Source organism: Brachionichthys hirsutus, chromosome 5, assembly GCF_040956055.1.
Source record: "Brachionichthys hirsutus isolate HB-005 chromosome 5, CSIRO-AGI_Bhir_v1, whole genome shotgun sequence".
Classification (NCBI taxonomy): Eukaryota; Metazoa; Chordata; class Actinopteri; order Lophiiformes; family Brachionichthyidae; genus Brachionichthys; species Brachionichthys hirsutus.
Window position 1 is genome coordinate 13,344,260 of NC_090901.1, and position 24,010 is coordinate 13,368,269.

Genomic DNA, 24,010 nt, shown 5'->3' on the forward strand with positions numbered 1-24,010 from the left:
AAAAAAGACAACAGACAGGACAAATGTGACAAAGTGCACGTGTAATCTGCAGGCGCAGACTTAACATGGCAACGGCAGTTATTTACAATGCAAATCTCTGCTAATTCCGTAACGAGCGGTCGCTTCTTGTCTGTTAAGGCAAACGTTACAAGACAAAACCCTCATGAAGGCCTCAGAACAGCACAGAAGCTGCAGAGACGGGTGAGCCGACGAGTTAGGAGCAAACGACTTAATGTCTTTGAGTTACGGCTCCAGACTTCACTGCAGCACTTCATTAACTAGCAGAATGCATCCGTGGTGGATCCGACGGTGGCCTCTGGATGCCTATGCCGAAGGGACCTCACGTCTTTTACTGGTGGTGCATGCTTAAAGAGGCAACATGAGTTCTAGCCAAGAGAAGGGGAGCAAAAAGATCTTTCTAATGCGATATTGCATATTTACAGGCAATTCAAGTCAGTAAAAACCCAACAACAATCATCCATTGCTATTTAATATTTCAACCGGAATGTAAATCAGTTATGTTTTTGGGAGAAGCAGGTAAAACTAATGATGATCTCAACTCCATTCAGCCAGAAGGACTCCGGTAAGAGGTACTTCGGCAAGAAAGCTTTGAACTGGTTCCAAATAACTTTCCGTCATGATATGAGCGGGAACCTGACTGACCCTGAACAAACCTTCACTGAGCTACGAGAGGATCATCTGCCTTTATCCGAATGTGCATAATCACCAGACACTGACAGATGAGAACCCTAAATCATCATTATTTATTTAAAACAGGCTTTTAAAACATTTCAATGAACCTAACAGGTAGATAATATAAATCCCGTGAGAATAAAAAAAACATTGCATGTTTTCATGTGGCAGGAAAGACAGAAACAGTTAGAGAATCACTCAATGAAATACAAAGGAAAATCCAAATGTAGCTGATTTTTGTAGCTTTGCTTTGCAGACAGGTGGACAGATGAGAAGACAGACTGGATGCATCCAATGCTGCCACCCTGAAGCTGAAAGACTGGAGACGTAAATCATGATGCCAGCGGGGGACTGAATGGCAATGAAGAGGAGGAGGGTGTGTGTTTCTCCTTCTTGAGCTGTACGTTGCGAGATAAAATCATGCCCCATGTTTGATGTTTGGTAGATTTTTGGACACGTGACAACCAGATAAATGCCAGATATTAATGGTTCCACCCAATCCTCGAGCGCCAAGGTGAACCCAGAGACATACAACACGATCCATTTAAAAGGCTTCGACCTCAGGCACCTCTCATCCACACCAAGATTTTGCTCATTCCGTTGCTCCTTCAACTCTCCACCCCGTCCAACCCTCATTATCTCATGGTGGAGGAAGCTCTGAAGTAGGAGAGGAATTTGAAGCAGAGGCTCACAACAAAGTACCAGATGTTTCTGGCCATCTGCGAACGGGCAATGAAGATGCGCCAGATGAGCACAACCAGGATAGCATTGAAGGAATAGCGGATATTCCTCAGCCTGGGACAAACAAACGAGACAAGTCATCATCTTTAAAAGAAGGAAAGTCAAGAAAAAAATATAATAATAACGCAGAACACAAACAAAATCCAGCCAATGTTAGATGTATCATACTCAATTTGAATTTATTCACTCATTTCAATTGCTTTACAATTGAAATAAAGATTTCATCACTATTTCCGTGTTAGTTTAAACTCTTTGATCTTGTTCATGACATTCTCTGCTTGTTCTGCTATGAGTGTAGATTAACTTCAGTTGCCTGTTCTACTGTGGACGACCATAATCATTTGATAAGCATCCATTGACCATAAATTAACAGCAAACCGAGTGCCCCAGAACTACTGAGGGCAGAGTTGCTTGGAGGTCATTTCCTGAACACAGCCAAAAGGCAGCAATCGATGTATTTAGATTTGCCCTTGCCTGCCCAAATCACTGAAGGAGGAGGGAAAGCCATGATATAATTGTTATAATTAGTTGTTACAGAAGAGGTATAGTACATTATTAAGGCTCCTCTTCATTAGGTGCATTTTTATTTTTACACCGAGTTGATTTAAACTATAAAAGATAGATTGAATAGCAGGAAAATAAGATTACTTAAAAAGTTATTCTCTAAAGAGAAGAGCATCTGCTGCGGAGTAATTACATGCAGCATTTTGTTTCTGTGTCGCCATTCATTTATCTGACTTACTTGTTGAGGTGTTTGCGTGCAGCGGGCAGGCCCGACAGCTCCTCATTGAGGACGTACTTTTTGGTGCCCATACAGTAACTTTCCATGTACTCGGCCCAGTGGAGCTGACGCACGTCACAATTAAACATCTAGAAGAGAAACACAGCCTGTATCAAAGATGGAACCGATAGATGTCAGTGTTTCCACTACCAAAAAGACAGGCCAATGTCCAATATCATCAATTATTCATTCATATAATCATTTGTTCTGCCGCTCTTTTAGAAAGCTCTGCGTTGCTGCAAAGATATTTGCAACTAGTGCCTTACAGAGAATGTTCTGCCACTGCCCACTAATGTGACTTGAGTTATTGTGATTTGATTTTTGCCCTTGAAATGTTCTGATTTCTGTTTTTGGACCTTAGATTTTCAACGGGGTTCCCTCTATGTTCAGTCATGGAGACAATGAGCTCATATCAGTAGTTTGATTATAATGGATGAACTGGGAACCTAGCATGATGCCGTTTAAGTAATCAGCTAGCACTAGCCGGACAATCAATGTTGTAATTGTTGAACACGTTTGTACAGATCATTCTATGCAATGCTGCAACTTAATTAGCATTAGCTAATGTGAACTTATCTGTTATACATGAGTTGCCCTTTTCTTTCTACATTTAATAATCTATTTTAAAACCTCAGTTGATCAGAATTTTCATTTGCTGCAGCAGGCAGTTTCTATTATTACCTCCTACTACTAAGGAGGTTTTGTCTTAGATGGATCTTGATTGGGAAAAAATTCAAGATGGGTCTTGGTCTAATTTAGATCACATTAAATTTTGAGCGTGACCCAGATGCCCATCTGGATACAGACAGATAAATACATCTGGATTTTCCAATTTACTTATAATGAAGGCGTTAAAAAAAGAACAATTCAGAACCTTTTGATGATGATCCAGATCATCATTGTGGACGGTGTAAATCTAAATAGGAGGGGAATGAGCTGCTTGGTGGAGGTCTGCACTCTCCCGAGTGCTTTCATAGTTTATATAATATTTCTTTTTGTGTCAGACGAATTGTATTGGAAGTCCGGGACATGAAAACACTAAACGTTCGATGTTTGCATGATATTGGAGTGAGAAGCTCCACGGACTGATATTTGGGCCTGCAGATGCAGAGCTGCTCTCCAGCGAGTTTGAAACCCTCAGCGCTGCCTTCCACTGTCACTGGAGAATTAACTTGATCATTGGACGAGGAAGGAGGGAGACTCAAGTGGAATTAAGGTTGACAGCCTTGGAAGCAAAGAGTACCTTTTAGTCAGAACCGAGGGAAAAGAAAAGCAGATTACGCTCCACGTCAGCAATGGATGAACGGCTCACTCCATTGTAGCCCAGTTTCAGACTGTCTGGCCTCTCCACAGTGTGCATGTATTTGTAGTGGAGCAGACATGAGCAACAGAGGGACAAATATTTTGTCTTCCCTACCTTCTTATCCTCAGGGCTCATTTGGTCCATCAGCATGACTATGTTGTCTGTGCTCCACACCCAGGAGCGAGCGGTGAAATACTCCAGGACCATCATAGATTTGTGAAGACGAGTGATCGTCTTCATCATCCTATTTGAATGAGCCATAAAGACGACATAGAAAAGGAAGAAAAAGGGGCCAATAGGTGGGAAGGTAAGGAAGAAAGGACAAGGAAGTGTAACATGGGAGGGATTGAGTGCAGCGTGTCATGGACAATGACAGACATGATAATGAATGACAAGCAGGCAAGGTTTCATGTTAGTGGAGGAGGATAGAAGAGACAGAGAAAACTTTAACCAGAAAAACAAAAACAGTTACCATTTCACATTCTAAGGCAGGCCGGGACTTCACAGAACTGCACAGATTTGCTTAGGCAGGCATGAATGCTAATGGTAATGCTATCAACATATGCAATAGCGAATTTCAATTTGTATCTTTCAGTGACCCTGAATGAATTAGACTTGTGCCACACCTTGAATACTTTCCCTGTGAAAACCACACATCTGCAAATATCAGCCTTTCCAGAGCAACTCAACTAAATATTTTACTGTAGTGATGCAGCTGATACATTTAAATTAACGCATTACTGTACAATAATACCACACGAGCTCAGAGTGCAGACAGCATTGCATCCTCTTTTGAATTTATATCTAAAATGTCTTAATATTTCTTTATTTTTGGGGTATCTTAATGCCCTTTATAATGTATGGTTTTCCTTGGGCAGCAACAAAATGAGTCTTCAGTTTCATGAGATAATTTTTTTTTTACCTTTTTCAAATTTCAGTTCAAGTTTGAGTTGTTGTATATAAACAAAGCCTAAAAATGAAAACAGCAGGAAACGTGTTTTCAGGTCGGGTTTAGAAATGTGAAAACTATATATTGAATCACTTCTTACAACTTTGCAGTCAAGAGGATTGTCCGACCTTTGTCATAGTGGTGTGAGTATTCAGTGAGAAAAAGCCAAACTGGATTTACTCTGTTTGCGGAACAGGAAGACAGACAATCACCCTGTTAACGCAGTGAATCCAGTTTGACTTCATTTCTGCATGAAGTGGATCGTAATTCAAGCCAGTTTAAGTGCCTTGGTTCAGATGACACTGCTCTTTGTCACAATTAACAAGGGCTCAGAGTCTTCAAACTCCACGTTATTTGCAAGTCAGTGAAATAATCACATAAGCGAGTCTGATTTGTATGGTTTTAACTTTTTTTCTTCTTTTTTTTTTTTTTACAATTGACATTGACAAATAAAAACTGTCTTAATATAGTCATAAACCAGATCACTTTTCAGATTTTGCTGTGATTGGAAAGATCAGCACTAACTGAGGCAGAGTGAGAAGACTCGGATGCTTCCTGCAAAGTCAGATGACTCACAGGATATGACAAACATGCATGGCTGGTCAGCAGATGGAAGCAAAGATAACCAACAGGCATTGAATCACAACAAGACAATGAGGGTTAGCTTCTAAGCCCCTTTCAGACAGCCAAACACTGTGGGAAACCCAGCCAATGAACGTTTGCATTGAGGAGGAATGCATAGTTTGACGTCTGAAATACATGCGGCTCATAGTAAACAGAAACTGGACACAACTTCTACAAATGGCCAACGGTGCTGCAGGATTTCACATGATTCAGTTGAAAAATGGGCGATGCCCATAAAAGATGTCATGCTTGCAGAATGGGTCACGAAAAGGCAAGCCTTCTTTGAATAAAGGATTTTCATTCCCCAGCAGGTCTGAAAACATGCTCTGATAGATCGACGGCTCATAATCTGCTCAGAAATAAAGTCAAGCTGATGTCATGACTTACAGACACAGCGATCGTTTTGCTCCATCTGCACAGGACCCATCCTCATTCCCACCACAAAAAACCAAAGCACATCGTGGGAGGAGGGCAGGTTTGTGGTGGGGGGAATGTGGGGGGGCTGACTGGCAGGGGGAACCTTACCGGGGCTTGCGGCCGGTCAGCATGAGATAGGCGTCATAGAGCAGGGCTGGCAGCGTGTGGCTTACAGTTGTCCAGTACAGATTAGTAAACGGGTTGGATCGCAGATTGAGATTGGGCCTTCTGAAGGCCTGCTCTAAAGGATTGGTCTTGAAGATCATGTTTAGACAGTTTTCTGCAGGAGAGAGAAACACATATGACGGCAAACAGAGAGAGGACAAGATGAGGACAACTGTGCTTCCTCTGCGAAGCTCGTGAAGCTGCAGGCCCCGAGTAACGGTTCGACTCAGTCTGTCATTAGTAATGTGAATTCTGATGGGCTACAAATCTCCAGTCGTTGAATATGACTGATCCAGATCCCTTTGGTCCCAGACACACCAAACTGGCAGGAAAGAACTCGTTACTGAATGTTGACTCGCGTGAATAAAGACTTTACACTTGCACTGCGAAGATTACTTGGTGACGGTCATCTAACATTTACAATCTGCACACAAGGTATTATCTCCAATATCAAATCATATTCAAATAAAGTATATTACAAGTGAATTTGAGCCATTTCAAATCAGATTCTGTCAGAGTGTTCTTAATTTGACATGATGATGCAATAACTGGAGAATATCCTATCACTTCCAAAAATATCCGACCATTTTCTCATTGACCATCAAATGACGAGTTTAATGCGCACCCCATGTTTATGTAAATGGTACTTTTGTTTATATGTAACTCTTGTTCTCCATCATAACCAACCATCAGTTCCTCAGCAGCGATTGACCTTTCCGTATCACGCCCCCTCCAGCCCCCCCGGAAGGCGACAGGTCAGACACTCAGACAGCGTTTGACCAAAATTGATGGAAATGCATTTTGTTCATTGGTGAAGCAGACAGAACTTCCCGGTGATTTCTCGGTCAGGTATTTCGTCGATATGGATATTTCTCTGAGGAGCAAACAGAGGGGCTTTAAATATTTCAGTGAACGTCACGCCAGACAAACATTGACCAACATGGAGTAAAATTCCAGTTGTCCAGTTGACGATCACGTTTTTTCAATTTCAGTTTTTATGCTTATTCGTCAAGGAACCGAGGAAATACCTATCTGAGCGAGGTGTTATAGGAGTCAGAAAAAAACCACCTAATTTAGCATGATGCGACAATAAACTAAAACTAAAAGCAGAATAAAAAAGCTAGAGCCACAGGCACCAAAGTTTGTCGAGTCTTCCCATCAGCTTCGTGTGTCAGGTTATTCACACATTCACACTGTTATAACCAGTAACTAGCAGGTTTTTCTAAGGGCCAACACCTGTGCTAGGTTCCCAAAGGAAACTTCAGACGCAGAACCACCTTAGTCCATTTATCATCTGGACTAAAATGATTTTAGTGCTGAACTTTGGGAACCCAACTAAAAATACCAACATTGCAAGTAAATTCGAAGAGTGCAGAGCCCATCATTTATAATATTGAATGCACAGGTGAGCAGATGGGCTATACAATCTTTGATTCAAACATCCATGTCATACATTAGACAATAGGCTACCACAGGAAAAGAGGAGCGACAGCACGAAAGAAGCAGAAGTGTGTGCATGTGTGTGAGGGGGCACTTGGACTTAAAAGAAAAGCATTAGTACAGCTTACAGGGTCGGCGATAGTGATGTTACCTGGGCTCACGTCCAGTCAGTCTGAGATACAGATCATAGAGAAAGGCGGGGGCCTTGTGGCTCACAGTGATCCAGTACTGATTTATTAGGTGATTGGATGTGAGAATAATATTTGGCCGACGGAAAGCCTGTTCAAGGGGGTTCCTCTTGAATGTGGATATTACATGGTACTCTAAGAAACAGAAGGTTGAAATACACCAGTGAAATATATTTTTTCATGCCAGAGTGAACGCTTTTCTCCTGCTACCAGAAAAAGTCCTTGAATTATGGCACAACTTCTACTTCACTATACTCTGATTACTTGCACCCAACTTGAATACTGCCAATTTAAAACTCAAAATAATCTTTGTGTGCCTCACAAGGAACCAACTATTTAAAAACACAAAACATCAGCCCCACCACTTGGCTTGAGTTCAACAGGTTCCATAATTTCACACTATTGTTCCAACCAGCACAGATTAATTTCAAGAAATTTCATAGAGGAATATTTCCAATAATAACAACAATAAATTAAAGCCGCAAGCGGCGTTGTAGGCCCTCAATCCAATATGGCCGCCTTCCTGTGTGTCTGGGACCGTGGCCATAAAAAAATAAAAATAAAAAGCATGTCTGTACCGAATTTCGTGGCTGTCCGACAAAGTTGGCGTCGGACCCCCCCCATAGGCAATATGCATTGTGAATTTTGTAGGTGGCGCTAGCGCGCCACTTTTTCATGCCCAATTTTGAAACAGCCGGTTCTGAGCTTGGTTCAAAATTTGGTGAGTTTTCGAGCATGTTCAGGGGGTCAAATTGCCGTTTAAACAGCAGAACAAAGAATTTTAGCAAAAACAATATAGCTTTTTTTCTGAGTACACAATTATTACACAAAACACATTTTCGGAATGGTCTCGACGAGGGCTACGCGTCTGTCAGGCTTTGTTTAGGAAAGATAAAAGACAACATACCAACTTCCCCCCAGCGAAATGGATTGATTCCACCAGTTGTGCAGTTGTAAACCAGTATTTTTCTTGGCCTGTGATAAGAAAGAAATGGTTCAGCTTAAATGCACTCAATTTGAGAAGCACGGTCAATCATTAAGCATTTGTCCCCAACCTGTTGAGAAGCTGAGAGCCCGAGTACCAAGCTGCAGCCAGCATCGTGTTGATGACCACGTCCACAGGCACCAGATCGGCCACTGCATCATTGGACGCTCTCATTGTACGCAGAATCCCCTTACCAGCCTGTAGAAAGTGAAAAAAATTTATTAATGATAGCAAAAACTAACTAGAAAAGCACTCTGAGAGTGCAGACCTCTGCCAAGCACCTCAGTCTCAGGTCTCTTCTTCAATACCAAAATCGAATATATTAGGGATGACATTCATCATCGTCTGCCCACTTGTGGCATTGACACCTCCCCCTGAGCAATGGAAGTAGAAATACGACTGTTACTCTTGATAGTTACTTGGATAGTTTCACCCCCATTAACCTGCAGAAACAAAGTGCAGCTATTGCCTCATCTAAACCGTGCACTTGCCTCTTAGACCCGGTGCCAACTAAGCTACTTAAAGAAGTCTTCCCCTCAATTAGAATTGCTTTGCTAAATACAATTAATATATCCTTACTTACATGCTATTTACCCCAGTCTTTTAAAACAGCAGCCATTAAACTGCTTCTCAAAAAAACAACAATGTATCCTGATGAATTAGTTAACAACAGGCCAATTTCAAACCTTCCATTCCTGTCAAAGCTTTTAGAGAAAGCAGTTGCCAGTCAGCTGTGTGAATTCTGCATAGCAGATGACACACAATTAAACCAGTCAGTTCAGCCAGACAAAGTCGATGAGTTAGTTAGACTTCAGACATGCCTCAAGGACATTAACGCCTGGATGACCACTCTCTTACTCGCTCTCTTACTCTCTCCCTCTCAAGAAATATTATGCTATTGCAGGAGCTGTGAAATAACCTCAACCTACAAATGTTGTCATGAAAATTTATTTCCCACTGGGTATATCTCCCGGAAAAGGAGAACAATACATTTTACTGTCAGTACTTACTGCAATGAATATTCCGCTAGGTCCATTGAAGTTATCAATCCAACCCTAGAGGAGCAATCATAGGAAAGGAGCAGAAAATTATTGCAGAAACAAGGAGCTGATTGACAGAAAATATACAAGTTGACACAATATTTTCTAGATAAGTGATAAAACATTTTCAGAAACATGAAATCTTCCTACAGAAAACTTCCTACAGGACCTGTATGACTGAGAATCTACACAGCACAGACATGTGGTTATGAAAGACCTCAAAAGGTCCCATTTCTGGCCAGAGTTAGAGTGAGACAGGATGGTCCTGCCTGCTTCCAGAGATGAGGAGGGTAAACTAAAGCTTGGTTGCATTCCATTTACGGGTGTAGTGAATAACATTTGCATTGCATAAGAAGCTCCCAAGTAACGCCTGGGAGCTCGACTAATACCTGGCGTGTTCCTTGTTTGTTATTCTGTTATCTTGCATTTGACAATGCTACGCAAGCTATCTTACCTGTAATATTAAGTCGCCATTAGTAAAAAAAAATCATGGGAAGAAAAGAGCTTATTTTTGCTCATTGTCTTAGAATGGGGTGTTGAAAATTCCTGATTGTAACTTTCCCAGTGTAGCTGATTTAACGGTTACTTCACCTGTCTTCATGCTTCCTCTGTGCCAATAAAAGTTTGACGTTGTGCCAGCGGTTTCTGTGAGTAAGTGCACTGCAGAATTTGCATATTGCAGAGTGTCGTCACTTATCAGAGTAGTACTGGCCTGGTCTCGACAGTCTTGATCAAAAATCCTGACCCCGCCCTGTCCCAGACCGAGACAAGACAGAGCATAAATGCCTTCGATTCCAAGACAAGACCCTTAAAAAGTGGTCTCGAGACCAAGACCGATCTCAAGAACTACAACACTACTGTGAAGCATCCTCTTTTGGGATTAGTTGACACTGTAAGCAACAATAGCTTGATATTTATCTGTGTAGGTTCTCAGTCATTTTGGTCCTTGGTTTTCTGCTCCAACAGAAATAAGTATCTGGAGTCTCTACCAGTCATTTAAAACAGAAGCAGCCTCATGGATGAGAGGTTTTCAACCAAACTTGTTGAGTCCAGTTGGATTCTTTGATTTTGCTCTTCGTGATTTGCTATTTAATGTTCGTCAACCATGTATAAGCAAAGCCTTCACAAAACACGCCATGGTGGCAGGGCGAGAAGGTTAGCAGGGCTTGCTTGGTTGAAGTTTCCCCTGGTGGCAGGGTAGAAGGTTGCAGGGATCTTTCTTGACAAAACCACCGAGCAACCACGGAAACCAGGAATCATGAAACCAAGAACAGATTCCATCTCAATGCATTTCGGCCTAAAGGCTTAAAAGCAAAACATTTCAAAAATGGCCCAAAGTCACTCACTGGGAAAGGCTCCTTCCAGCTTGCACCCACTATGGATGGTCTAACAATGGCGATGTTGAGGTCTCCAGCCTCCTGCTGCACCAAGTACTCAGCCAAGGCTTTGGTGTAGGTGTAGGTGTTGGGATGCTCCTTGATCAGTTTGGGAGTCAGAGTAGACACCAGTTCATCATCCATCCAACTGAAGAAAAAAGAAAGAAACAACAAATTAGTCTAAAAATGTCATCCTTCATTCAACCACACAGTACAACGATACACAGAAGCAATTTGACAGTTTGTTGGGTTTTTTTCATTTATGCGTGGCACGGATACATGCAGACATGTGTTGATTGCATCTGTAGAAATCCTATCTCAGTGTCTCAAAATCATAAGTGAAACAAAATGAAAATGAATCTAGAAAAGCACTCTGAGGGCTCAAACCTCTGCCAATCAGCTCATTCCGTTCGTAATTGGATTAGCACCATCCACATGCTCATCCAGATCATCATCAAGAAGTTATAAATTGTGTTTGGTATCTTTAAACACCAACCATGAAAAGTAAAAGTGAATCAGAGTTTTTCTTGACCTCATTCTGGGTAAGATCCAGAAGACATTTTGAGTGATAGTGCATATCGGACCCCTTTATGACTTTAATCTTTGGTGAGTGAATTCAATACATATTTTACAATATGATTTTTTAAGCCTCCATATTAAGTAAATGGAAAATACTTTTTTTTTTGTATCCAGATGAGTATCCGGATCACTTTAACTCATTCAATGCCATCCATGTCTAAAGACGTTTTTTGAAACCCAAACATTCACTGGCAACCCTGACTTTGAAATCGACCTCTCTTCAAATGCCAATAACTCTGGAAAGAAAAATGGTAGGAACACACTTTTTTCCTGGTGAAAGAAGAGACTTTAATCTTTGATTTGGTATATGCGTAGTCGTAGTACATAATATTCTGTGGGGCTTGGAAAATCAGGCAAACTGAGCAAAAACTGGGGCACTCAGCATATAGCTGAATTGAAAATGGAAAGACCCATTTTCAGATTATTATTTTTCCCATCAATATCCAACCATCAGTTTTTCCATAATCCTGCTAACAGACAGACAAACACCCACAAAAATATAACCTCCTTGGCGGAAGTACCAAATCCGTTGACATGCCCCAATGCGGAATTGACTGAGCTATAAAACAACACTTGTTAGAAATTTATATCTCTAATATTAAATGCAAAATGCAAGTGTATCCCCATTTTTCAAAAAATCTCAATATCCACAATCCGGAAGAAATTCGGCAGTAGGATAGAGGCCCCCATCCGACACGATTGTGTCAATTTACATAAACATTGACCGATAATTAACCAAGATCTTAAGGAACAAATTTCAAAGCTCCATTGATTGGAATGTGACGGAAAATTTCAAAGTTATCCAGAATCCAGGATCTCTTCTGGATCATCACCAGGCCCTGGTAAAATTCAACACTTCCTAAAAATTGCATTAAGATCCGACGTAACTTTTTGTTTTGAGTTATCTTGTTAACAGTCAGACAGATGGACAGATAAACACTGGCAAAAACATAACCTCCTTGTCAGAGGTAATTATGTGTGATTAAACAGGTTTTTAGTGCCAATACGGTAAGTTTAACTGTATTCTTAAAAGCAAGTGTTAAAAGCAAGTGTCATTCTTTTTCCAAGTTGGGGCCAAACTGCAATTACTTAAATCAACACAAAGTACTGCGCATATCACTGCCTTGTATGGACTTTTCACTTAAATCTTACCAATTTTAGAATCAGCATTCTTTTTTTGTTCTCCTATAGACAATAAACATGTGTTAGCTTGACTATGAAGCATCTGCCACTGTCTGTAGTCACCATTCTGAAGACTCATTCAGTGTTCTGTTCACTACCTGGTTATACATTACAAGTCATACCAAAGCACAAAATTATCTGCCATCTGCAAGAATGCACAACTCGGGCAACATGACCTTGATGTTGTAATTGGCATGTGGCAGGAAATACAGTTAACTTTAACTGTAGTGTACAAACATCAGTGTCATGAAGCCAGAAGAATGGCATTCAGTCCACACCCTGATGTGTTATCCAGAAGCAGTATTCATTTATCTTCCTGCCACACCTGAGAAACAGGTTCTGAGCAACCACACCTACAGCACTGGAATACAATGACACACAAAATGGGCTGGTACACTGTGTAACCCTGAGACATTTATTGTGCTTTACTTTTAGGTGTTTTCCTTACAGGTACAAGATAATAATTAAAGGTTAGGAGCAGAAAATAACATGAAAATACACCCTGAAGACTGTACTATTTTCCATTGATGTAAAAGCACAGCTTCCCATTATGTATCAATATTTTTAGGCGAAAGTAGTTTATCATAGATTACTATGGACAAGATGAGCACCATTGGGATGGTTTACTTATTTGCAGCAAGACAAGGTTGGCTAAACTCCTGTGCACATACAACTCGATACTTAATTGACATTTCCATAAAACAAACCCAGATGACTTCGTAGATCAATCATGAAGCTCCATGCCACACCACATTTTCATGAGAAAACACTGCGTCAGAAAAAACAAACCGACTGACGCTTTCATCAGATTAGCTCATACAAATGTAGCAAATCAGTGAAAATGGTGAAACGTTGTTTTCACGGCTTGTGTAACAGCGACGATCGCTATCCTGAATGACTGGAAGGTGATGTACGTTTTATTCTCTTTCCTAAACTAAAACCAACGATAAGAAATGTCTGCGTTGGATCAAACCACAGGACCAGTTGAATCAATCAAGAAAGTCAAATGAAGAACATAAATAAAAAAAAACTCATCTATGCAGTAGTTATGAACAATTACTAAAGACACTGATTGAGTTAAAAATTAGGTAAACAAACTGATCACGTGATACAAATCTCATGAGATTTGTCTCGAAATTCTCGCAGGAAAAATCTCGCGAGAAAAGATTTTTGCGGATACTTGAGTTAGAACCGCATGTAGCTGGGATTTACTGTACATATTTAAATATATATAAGTCGCAGGACCAATGAAATGCCACCAAAAAAAAGGAAAATTTACTATTACCCTACTTGACGAGAACATTGTCTATATATTTTGTTTTTGATATCAAGTTGAAGTGACTCTTATTTCCTTGGTTCCTTCATGAAACCGAGTAAAGAAGGCCTTCGCTGAAATATTTACATACCTTCCGTTTTCTCCTCAGCAGAATATCGGTATCCTTAAAAATTGACTGAGAAATCAACAGCGAGATGTCAGCTTCCCATTGTATTACATGCATTTTCCTCCATGTTGGTTTGTCTGAATCTGCTCTGACTGTATGAGGGGACGGGACGTGCAACAGAAAGGTAAATTCTATTTCACAAGAATCTAGTCAACTGGTTGGTTTGGGAAAGAGAAGAAGACAGTAACCATGGAGAAGTTAAGGATATTGGTGAAAACTAGCCATCTTTTGAAATAATGACAAAGACTTTTTGCTGCATGTGGTACAGAAAGAAAGACGAGTAGTGGAGGCAACAGGAAAGAGAAGCAAGGAGAACAAGAGGAAGTTCATGAGGAAGTCAAGAATTTTGAATTGAGAAAATGTTTATCTCAATGCAAAAGCCATTGTAGAAGACAGATATGGTGGACACTGAATGCATGTGTGTCTGCTGCCCCGTGTGTTGAGTGTGGGTATAGCCTGGGGGTGGGTGTGCCTGTGGGTGCGTGCGCGTGGGCGTGTGTGAGGCTTTAAAGGTGCGCACACACCTGGAACACCGAGGCTAGGGGAGAGGCAGTTGGGAGGCCGTAATTTTTGTTGACCGCTTTTACACGTGTTTGTGCACTTTGGCTTTATTTTCATCCATCCATCATTCATCCAGGCAATATACTTTTCGGACTTTGTCTATCGCCAGTACCGCCGTACTTGGGCCTCAATAAATGCACCCGTGAACGCATCCTGGATTCCGCGTCTCTGTACAAACATTTGAGCACGTCGGACAACTACGCAGGACCCAACGCACCCCTCAGCGGCTAAAACAGGGAAGGAAGCCGCAACAGCCATGTTAACTTTTAATTTTCAATAAATTGGAGTAATTTTCTGTATTGCTGCATTTCTTGATAATCATTTCTACAGACTAATGTCGAAGCGAGCAAATAAAAGGGTTACCGGTAGTTATCAATTCCAGATATTAGTTATTGCCCTCCTTTATTCAAAATAAGACTTCAGGCTCAGAATAAAAAAAACAAACAAAATATGTGCCTCTCTTTCGGAAATGTGAATGAAGATAGGTTTGAAGAATATCCTATTTTAGTCCAACTGTTACTATATTCACTTACCAACAAACTCTACATTAAATGCTTCTCCATCCAAAAAGGACATTTTATGTAGAATTTCAAACACAACGTGTCGTATCTCTACATCCATCCAAGTTTCATCAAAAGTTTGAAGCTACTGTACATAAAATGCCTGAAAAAAATCTCACCAATCTCTACTCACTCAGCAGGCTTCCAATGCTTTACTAACCTCGCTACGCAACTGAGACTGACAGCCACTAAAAAATGAGTGCATCCAAGCAGCCATTTACTTTATGGACATGGATAAGCTGTCATGCTCAGAGCTTCACTGGCTTTAGTCTTAATAATCTACAACTATAAATCTCAAGAAATAGAGCATCCTGTTAAACCATGAACCATAATCCCATGCAACTATGATAGTCCCTACCTCTGTATACAGAAATAAGGCCATTCAAAGTCAACCACCAGAAATGTGTTGATCGTCCAGGAGCCACAGATTGGAAAAAGATGAGTTCAACTTACTCCAGAGAATCAATGAGTCTGCGGTAGTCTATTGGAGGAGGATAGACAATTTCCTCGATGAGCTCTCGGTCACAATTGGCGTAGGCTGTGGAGATGTGAATGAAGATCTGCAGGTGTTTCATCCTATGGGCCAGGGACAGCATTTTATGGGTGGCCAGCACATTCAGCTGCACTGCATCTCTGACAGGGGAATAGATAGGAACGTTTGATTAACCGACCAAGTAAATGGTACAGGAGATTTTGTTCTGTCATTCATTTTACACAGAATGTTTTGCAACTTGCAAGATTTCAAAGGAACCATACACGCATGCTCAACATTACAATCTAATATCACTTAGACACATGGCAGGAATTGTATCATTAGCCTTAATCCTTTAGCCACACCCGCAAATTCTGCTTCAGTGTATATGCTCAAAATTAACCTGCACCGCAGGAAGAAATGTTGTGTCATCTCACTGTAGCAGAATCATAGAAAAAGGCTCAGTAAAATGGTTTGGCATTTTGGAGACATCTGAATAAAGGGATTATAATATTGGCAGAATGGGTGGGGAATGTATCATGGGGAAAATAAATCAGGAAATTGTGGGAGACTGTCTCTAGCAGTGTTTTATTTTTATTTTTTTGAAAAACTGCCAAGCTAATAATGACATGATGTTCATTCATACTTGTAATTATACAGAATCACACCAATTGATGAAAATTGTTAATTTACAAAAAGGTCACAGTGAAATTGGGAATGAATAAATGTGCTGTGCATGTTCCAGAGAAAGGAATCAAGACATTAAGACCATGAAATTGATTAAAACACCCAACTCACTTCAGTGGCTCATTAAAGCGGATGGTGGCGGCACAATGGAAGACAATATTGATGTTTTCAGCCAGGATGCTCTGATCCTCTTTACTCAGATCCAGCTCCGGCTGTGTGAGGTCACTGTTGACTGGTATTATCTTCTCTGCAAAGCATGGCTGCTCTTCTAGCAATCTTTCAAACAACTAAGAGGGGAATGGTAAAAATGAAGTTACACCAAAAGTGAGAATACTTTTAAATGTGTGGACTGTTACTCAGTGCAGCTTTAATCAGCAGTCCGTTTCACCAGCTGAAACAAATGCCAGATTTTCCCATGCAATGTCAACACTAACTGGTATGTTGCAACTTAGATGAAACATTTGCTTGCTTTATTACAAAAGTATGTCGATCAAGCCGTGCAGAAAGTGCCGTTTCACCTTGTTTACCTGAAGTGAATGAGATTACAGAGACCTACAGACACTTATAGAACTTCAATTGAGGTGAGCATGGATTAATCTAATCTTTAAAACAATAGTTGAATTTGTTTTCTAGGGTCATGACCTAAAATGTAATTTCACCTTTAAAAATCAGTCACCAAATGCGTTGTCACTTTAGCCTTGCTTAAAATGAAGCTGTTCAAAGATCTGACAGGAGCTGAAGGTAATGTACATAGAAACTGTTAGATTATGAGCGCAGAATTTCACAAAAGTAAAAAAAAAAAAAGAATATTAACATAACTATTATGAGGATCATAATAGCTTTGTCTTCATCACAAAGATTTCTATTTCTAATGTTTGTAATTTTTGAAAATTAGGCCACTCTTCTTGCAAATATTGATACTCTTATCAAAACCTGGCCCTTACTGGTTTGACAAGATTCAGTAGTTTGTAGTAGCGGTAAGTACTTGTAGTACTTAGTTGAGTAACCAAGAACACAATAAGTCTAGCCATTATATAATTAAAATGTCTACACCATTGGTTGTGGATGTCAATGGGAGATGAAATTCCAGCAGCATATTAACTTTTGCATGATCAAAGCATCTTGTGTAGTGAAGTTTGACATTTTTACAACATAAATCCAACACTAATCCCAAACCTACCGACACAAGATTCCCACATCATCCTCGTATTTTAGCTCACTTCTCACCTTGCAGTTGATCATGTCAGTGACGCGGGCCTGAGGGCTCTGACCAGCTTTGGACCTTACCATCGCATAGACCGCTTTGATTGCTGGGCAGGACCTCAGCAGCTTCTCCAACAGCACCTTCAATAGTGAGCCAATTAAGAGGCACAAAAGGTTCATTTGAGGTACTGAACATCACCTGTAATTGCAACCACATCCTTTATTTCATTTCCACAATGTAAAAGAACGCATCATAACATCACAATAATATTCATAAAGAAGAAGTGTGAATACTAAAAAAGCAGCAGTGACTACTGTACCTTGCCTACGAAGCCTGTTGCTCCAGTGATCAGGACATTCTTCCCTGCATAGTATTCTGGGATGTGTACCATGATGTCTACAATCCTGGTCACTGTGCTCCTCAACACCACTCCACCTGCACATTCAGGGAGATAAATCAGAAAAAGTACTTTGAGAAAAACGTATTTCACTAGACTGAGAATATGAACCTAAAACAGGAGGGTTGTGTGATATAAACAATGCCCATCAGTCAATATGCTCTGTGAGGGTCATGTAATTTTATGTTATGCCTTGTAACCTTTTTTTTTACTCACACCTGTTCTGTCTTTCGATTCAGGACCTGCAGCTAACGGATTGGCTGTGTTTTTGTTATATGGACTACACTGGGCTCCAGCCGGCTTAAAGATGGCACCGGAGTTTTTGGTGGCCATCGATCGTCGCTGACACCCAGGACCTTCTCTCCGTCTGCACTCTTTGTGCCCGCAGCAAGGCATCTCATCGTTTACCTTCTCGACTTCTCCAATCTCTACCGATTCATGGAGGCCCCTGGTCCCATATAGCCCTGGATTTCATCACTGACCTTCCCCCCTCCCAGGGCAACACTGCCATTATGCAATTCTACTTCTCCACCAAAGTTTACTGTCACTCCTACTGCACACATTACTTCTGTTGTACAACTGTCAAATGTCCTGAACTACTCTGACATACTTCACTGCCACTCCAGTCTTCCTCATGCAGTACCACAGTTCCTCTCTGGGCACCCTGTCATAGGCTTTCTCTAGATCTACAAAGACACAATGCAGCTCCTTCTGACCTTCCCTGTACTTCTCCATTACTAGCCTCAACGCCAACATTGCATCTGTGGTACTCTTCCTTGGCATACATAATGCAGGGGTGGGCAAACTTTTTGACTTGCGGGCCACAATGGGTTCTAAAATTAGCCAGCGGGGCCGGGCCAGGAACAGATGAATGGAGTATTTGTGTGAGCTAATATAAATGACATGCAAAAGTCATTACATGAAAGGATTTGGCCTTTTACAGGGAAAAGGTCAAAGATTGGGGTTTAATTATAATAAAACTTAATTTAATGATATAATTTGGACAAGTTCGGCGGGCCGGATTAAATAGCCCAACGGGCCGCATACTGCCCCCAGGCCTTAGTTTGCCCATGCCTGGCATAACGCCGTACTGCTGCTCACAAATACTTACTTCTGTACTTAGCCTAGCCTCAACCACCTTTTCCCATCACTTAACCGTATAACTCATGAGCTTTATACCCATATAGTTTCCACAACTCTGTATGTCTCTCGTCTTCTTGAAAATAAGCATGAGCACACTTCTCCATTCCTCTGTCTTCTTTCCCTCTCGGGTTGAATTAACCCTCTACCTACGGATGGTGATGGCAAACCCGGGTGTCACTCAACCGGTCTGGTGTGACGTCATTTAAGGTGATTTGCATGTTACATATTTGGCAAATGTTTACGCCGGATGCCATTCCCGATGTAACCCTCTGCATCCAAACCACATTTGGAGTTTCTTTTGAAAGCATAACCCTCGCCTCATCTAAACCAAACAGAAAGCAGTCTCTTCAGATGTAACTGATGACAAATTAGGATTCTACCTGCATGAGCTTTAGCAGCATGGCTGTCCACATCACTACGGTTAAACCAGTTTTTCTGGTTTTCATGCAGTCAGACTGAAAGACAGCACAGAGGCACTAATCATGGCAGCAAAAGAACAGGCCCTAAACACAAGATGAATGGAGGCAGGGGTCTACCACACCACACAGGACCCCAGGTGCAGGCTTTGCAAAGAAGCCCCCTGAGACAATGCAGCACATCAAAGCAGGGTGTAACATGACAGACATGGAACGACATAACCAGGTAGCAGGCAGTGTACAGGAACATCTGGCTGACCCATATACCGGAGCTACCAAGAGCTGTATGCAAATACATTTGTTGAACTACCATAAGAACCTAAAGACGCCAGCAAAAACACCTCCGAAAGTGGAAAAGACTTTGCATGCCCACTACCCCCATCAAGTACAAGAATGTAACCCTACAGTCTGCTCGATAAAAAAGAAAATATATCTTGAAAAAGACTTTTTATGTAATATTATTCTAATTTAGTTTAAATCACATATCGATGGCGTGAACTCAATCTCTAGCCCAGATAAGGGGTAGAAGATAAAGCAGTGACTGAAGGATGTAGAATGTTGTTGTTCCATAGAGCCACTCAATTCTGGTGAAAGGAATGTCAGCTGCCCCTATGTGTTAGCGCAGTTCCTGCCAACAGTAACTGCGATGATGTTTAGAGATAAACAGAGATGGAAAAGGAATGACATTGTCTGGCACCAAAAAAATGAAATTCCATGGGCAGTGGCAGTGAATTTAAGATTTAATACCATGATCTGGTTAAAATGAGGCGTCTTTAAGAGGCTATCAACTCTTGAAGGCTCAACATACTCCACAATTCCAATATCCCACATTAGACAGACAGCAAGTTGATTCCTAGAGACACATCTTCACTCTGAATAATTGATCAGATAGAGGAGAAGGGATTAAGCTGGCGACCTGTGGCTCAACTTTAAGACTTGACGACAAACAGATTTAGAGGAGGAAATCCATTCAAACCATTTCTTACTAATCCCATGAGAATATCCAGAATGGCTCACAGAGCATGTGAACAAGACTTTCACTTTGTCACATTATCAGTCAGGAAACTATTTTCATCCCTTCATTCTTCAAGTTATTTTCACCAACCTTTCCAGGAAAGACATTTCAGTGTCAAACCGTCACAATGCATGACTGCTCAAAAAAAACCATTGAGATTAAGGAAGGCTCATTTGCACCAACCTGCAAGACATGCCAGCTGTCTGTTGTTGTAATTGTAACATTTGCATAAACAAACTTTTCTTGCAAGACTCTTTTCAAGATGCAGAACTTTACTCAAAGGACTCAATTCAGTGTCTGACTAACTAGCAAGAACAAAGCGCATCCAGTCAAATACTGAGAGAAGGCAAATGTCTTCTCTTTGGTTCCTCTCATCCAAGGGGTTTCCTTACTTTGTGAAATGTCTTCGAAAACAGACATCTAGCTTCCAGCTATTCAACCCCTTAGAATTATCATAATGCAAGTAAGTAAGAATACTGTCTCAAATGTTTGGTCTTTGCACACGCCTGTCAGCAAGATTACTGAAACACTCATTCAATGAATGAATGCATTTTTTTTTTTTAAAGGAGTACCTCCCAAATCTATGAGATTTTGCTTGTTATCTGGATTACTACGCTCTACCCTCATTGGACAAGGACAAGATTTTTGCTTCTGATTTTTCATGGGTAATACATTACATGAAAACACATGGTGCAACTATATGGTAAGATCTAACCACATTCAACATCTGATCCAGTGATCCAAAGCGTTTCAATTTAGAGGGCTCATTGATAAAGCACAGCGGCGAGACAAGAAGCGACAACACCACGGACTAACCCGAGTTCAGAGCATAGCTGCAACTGATGATTCAGTTTTCTCACCAATCCAACGCGTCTTCAAATGTGAAGCAAAAGCTGATCCGTGTGAAGCATTATTTTCTAACAAACAGTGATACCAATGTGATTCCAAATTCTGAGGGTAGGTTTGAGGTCAGGGAGTACACGTAGTGATCCCACATGGAATTTGTCGTTCTAATTTTGTGGGTAAAGTTATGCCACAGCTGAGAGCTGCCAGGGCATAAACTCAATAACTGTAATACTTTTATGCCACTTGATGTGACATAAAACTTAAATAATTCATCTGATGTCTTGATTGAAATAAACTAAAGCTGTGCTACTGGTACTTGGTGCGAGTTCCAGAGGGGATTTTGATGGATGGAAACGGCCTCCAAAGTACAAACGGAAATGTGCGTGCGCGCGGTCCCCGCACACCACGAGCACGGCAATCAGAGACCGCTCAACAGGGACCTCGTGATTCTCGTGACGCTCAGCTGGCTCGCACCATCACGGGCCACCGGTCACCGTCCATTTGCCCGGTGGGCGACGCCTCCTACCGCGCCAGCTGCGCGCTTTGACAGCCTCCAAATATGACTACTTTGAGTACATCATATATTAAAAGTGGCGGCGCGCAGCGAGCCTAACGTAGGCGCTCCGTGCGCACGGAGGGACAGGATACGCGTCGCTCTGCGTCCCAACATCTGCGCATTTCCTCCCGCACGAGACGCCGGCCGCGCCGCCAGCTGGCCGGGTGTGATTTCAAGCGCGTATACGTACCCGAAATGTCGACTTTTCCCCAGCTGTTGAAGTTCAGAGTCTGTGAGTGTGGTGCGAACCAACGAGAGCGACAGAATGGAGGTGGAGGCTCAGCAGAAAGAGCAGCCTGGGCGGATCAATGAAGCAGCGTGACGTCAGAGGGCCGGTGGTCTCCGCCACGGAGCGCGTCTGGGGATATGGAGAGGTCTCCCTGCTCTGCGCTCCAGACCGTCGCTCCTAAGACGGTTTCATTCACCTCCTGGAATACTGTGGAAGCCTGTTTCCGCCACTTGAAATAGCATGTATCTTGCTATCTTATAATTATGAGATACAAACTCATAATTATGAGATAGCAAGAGACGTATTTGTCTTTTCAAGTGGCGGAAAACGGGCCTCCATACATAATAATGAGACTGGACCACCCCCGAATGGTGACGTCAGACATTCCCTCCCTATAAATGGAAAGCATGTCATAATTATCTGCTTGAGTCAGCGCACGTTTTTAGGTTTTTCCTATATTATGCATGCAGATCGACATCTTTACTGCCCCCTGGTGGTTAAATTGGTCATAAGCCACAACCCCACCAGGTCAGAAGAAAAAATGAATAGCTAAAAAAAAGATTTTATCGAGGGTAGTTTCTTTCTTTTGAGGTAAATTTCATCAAGCCGAAGCGTGTTCAAGTGTTAATTTTATATATATATATATATATATATATATATATATATGTAAAATGGTGTACAGTTGAATATTGGGCAGAGGAAGGCTTGATTAAATTTTAAACCAGGTCCAGTCCTCAATATGGGTTCTGGAGCCCCATTGTCTTTTCATGAATATGATGAGAAGGGAACATGAAGGTTGTGGACTTAGTTCCTGCTCTGGCCTATTGCTGCTTGTCTACCCCCTTCACTCTCTCCCCCATTTCCTCACATATTTTCAGCAATCGAACCCAAAAATATAAAATACAAATAGTTTTAACTGTTCAACATTTCTATAAAGACACATGTAGGAGTTTATCATGTAATTAGAACTATATTCATAGTCAGCCGAGGTAAGGTCATAGGCAATGGTCCCTCTAATTTTTCATGCGTCTGAGCAAACACACAAACTCCCTGAGCAGTCCCTTGGACAACTTTGAGCAAGAATATAATACATTTTATTTTAAACGCACTTTGAAAGCAAATCTCAAAGTACACAATAAAAATAAATAACATAAAAACATGCAATAAAAATCAACAAGTAAAACAGATAAAATCAACAAGCAAAGGATGTGTGGTCCCGCGAGAGTCCTGGAACTCCGATTACAATGATTACTATTAGATGCGTAAAAACATGTGAATCTCATGTAGCTGCTGCGCCACCGTGAGTGTCTCGGGTCTGTGTCTGACCACAATAAACGTTGTTGCACAGATAAAAGGATCCCGTATCCTGGTTGTACGTCATCACCTAAAACACAACGCAGAGTCAACCACGGTACATATGTATGTAATTACCTCCGATGAGATGGAGGTTATGTGGTGGCGATCGTTTGTTCTTCCGTTTGTGAGAGAATATTAGACCTACTTTGTGTTAAAATGTCATTACGTCATATAAATGTAATCATCCCAAAATTAATAAATAAAGCCCCGCCCCCCTCCTCCTCCCTGTAACATCCGTGATGTCTGTGAAGTGTCAATATTTAAACATACCTTTTTTCCACGAGTTGATGTAGTTGCCAGGCACTTAAATTCAATTATATTTTATTTATATAGCGCCAGATGATAAAGTACAGTCAAACAATAGTATGTATTACAGTACAAGTACAGTCAACATTCTGTCTAAGAGGAGCATTTCAAAATAGCCCTTGCGGTCTTGTTTCCGTTGAAAGTTCTTCGTACATAAATCGACATTTAACAATTGCGACTGTTGTTTCTTTTCTTTTTCTTTTCTTTTTCTTGGCACCTGACGGATAAATGATCTGAGACATGATGCCGAGTGACGACCGCAGAGACCGCTGTTTGTATCACACATTGCTTGCTTCCACGCTAGTATGTTTACAATAAGGCAACCAATCATCGCAAGGTCAGGTCCAATGTCATTCT

General features: G+C 41.2%; 1 protein-coding gene across 1 annotated transcript; it reads right to left on the reverse strand.

Annotated features, from left to right (window-relative positions):
* Positions 1 to 753: 753 nt before the first annotated feature.
* Positions 754 to 17,780, reverse strand: far1 (fatty acyl CoA reductase 1). The gene is made up of 12 exons (XM_068739390.1): positions 17,709 to 17,780; positions 17,413 to 17,529; positions 16,297 to 16,472; positions 15,480 to 15,659; positions 10,673 to 10,850; positions 9,297 to 9,341; positions 8,357 to 8,484; positions 8,209 to 8,276; positions 5,617 to 5,788; positions 3,633 to 3,762; positions 2,177 to 2,304; positions 754 to 1,488 (listed from the first exon to the last, which is right to left on the reverse strand). Exons 1-12 carry the CDS (start codon positions 17,778 to 17,780, stop codon positions 1,329 to 1,331), a joined length of 1,554 nt encoding a protein of 517 aa, XP_068595491.1. The 3' UTR covers positions 754 to 1,328.
* Positions 17,781 to 24,010: the final 6,230 nt, after the last annotated feature.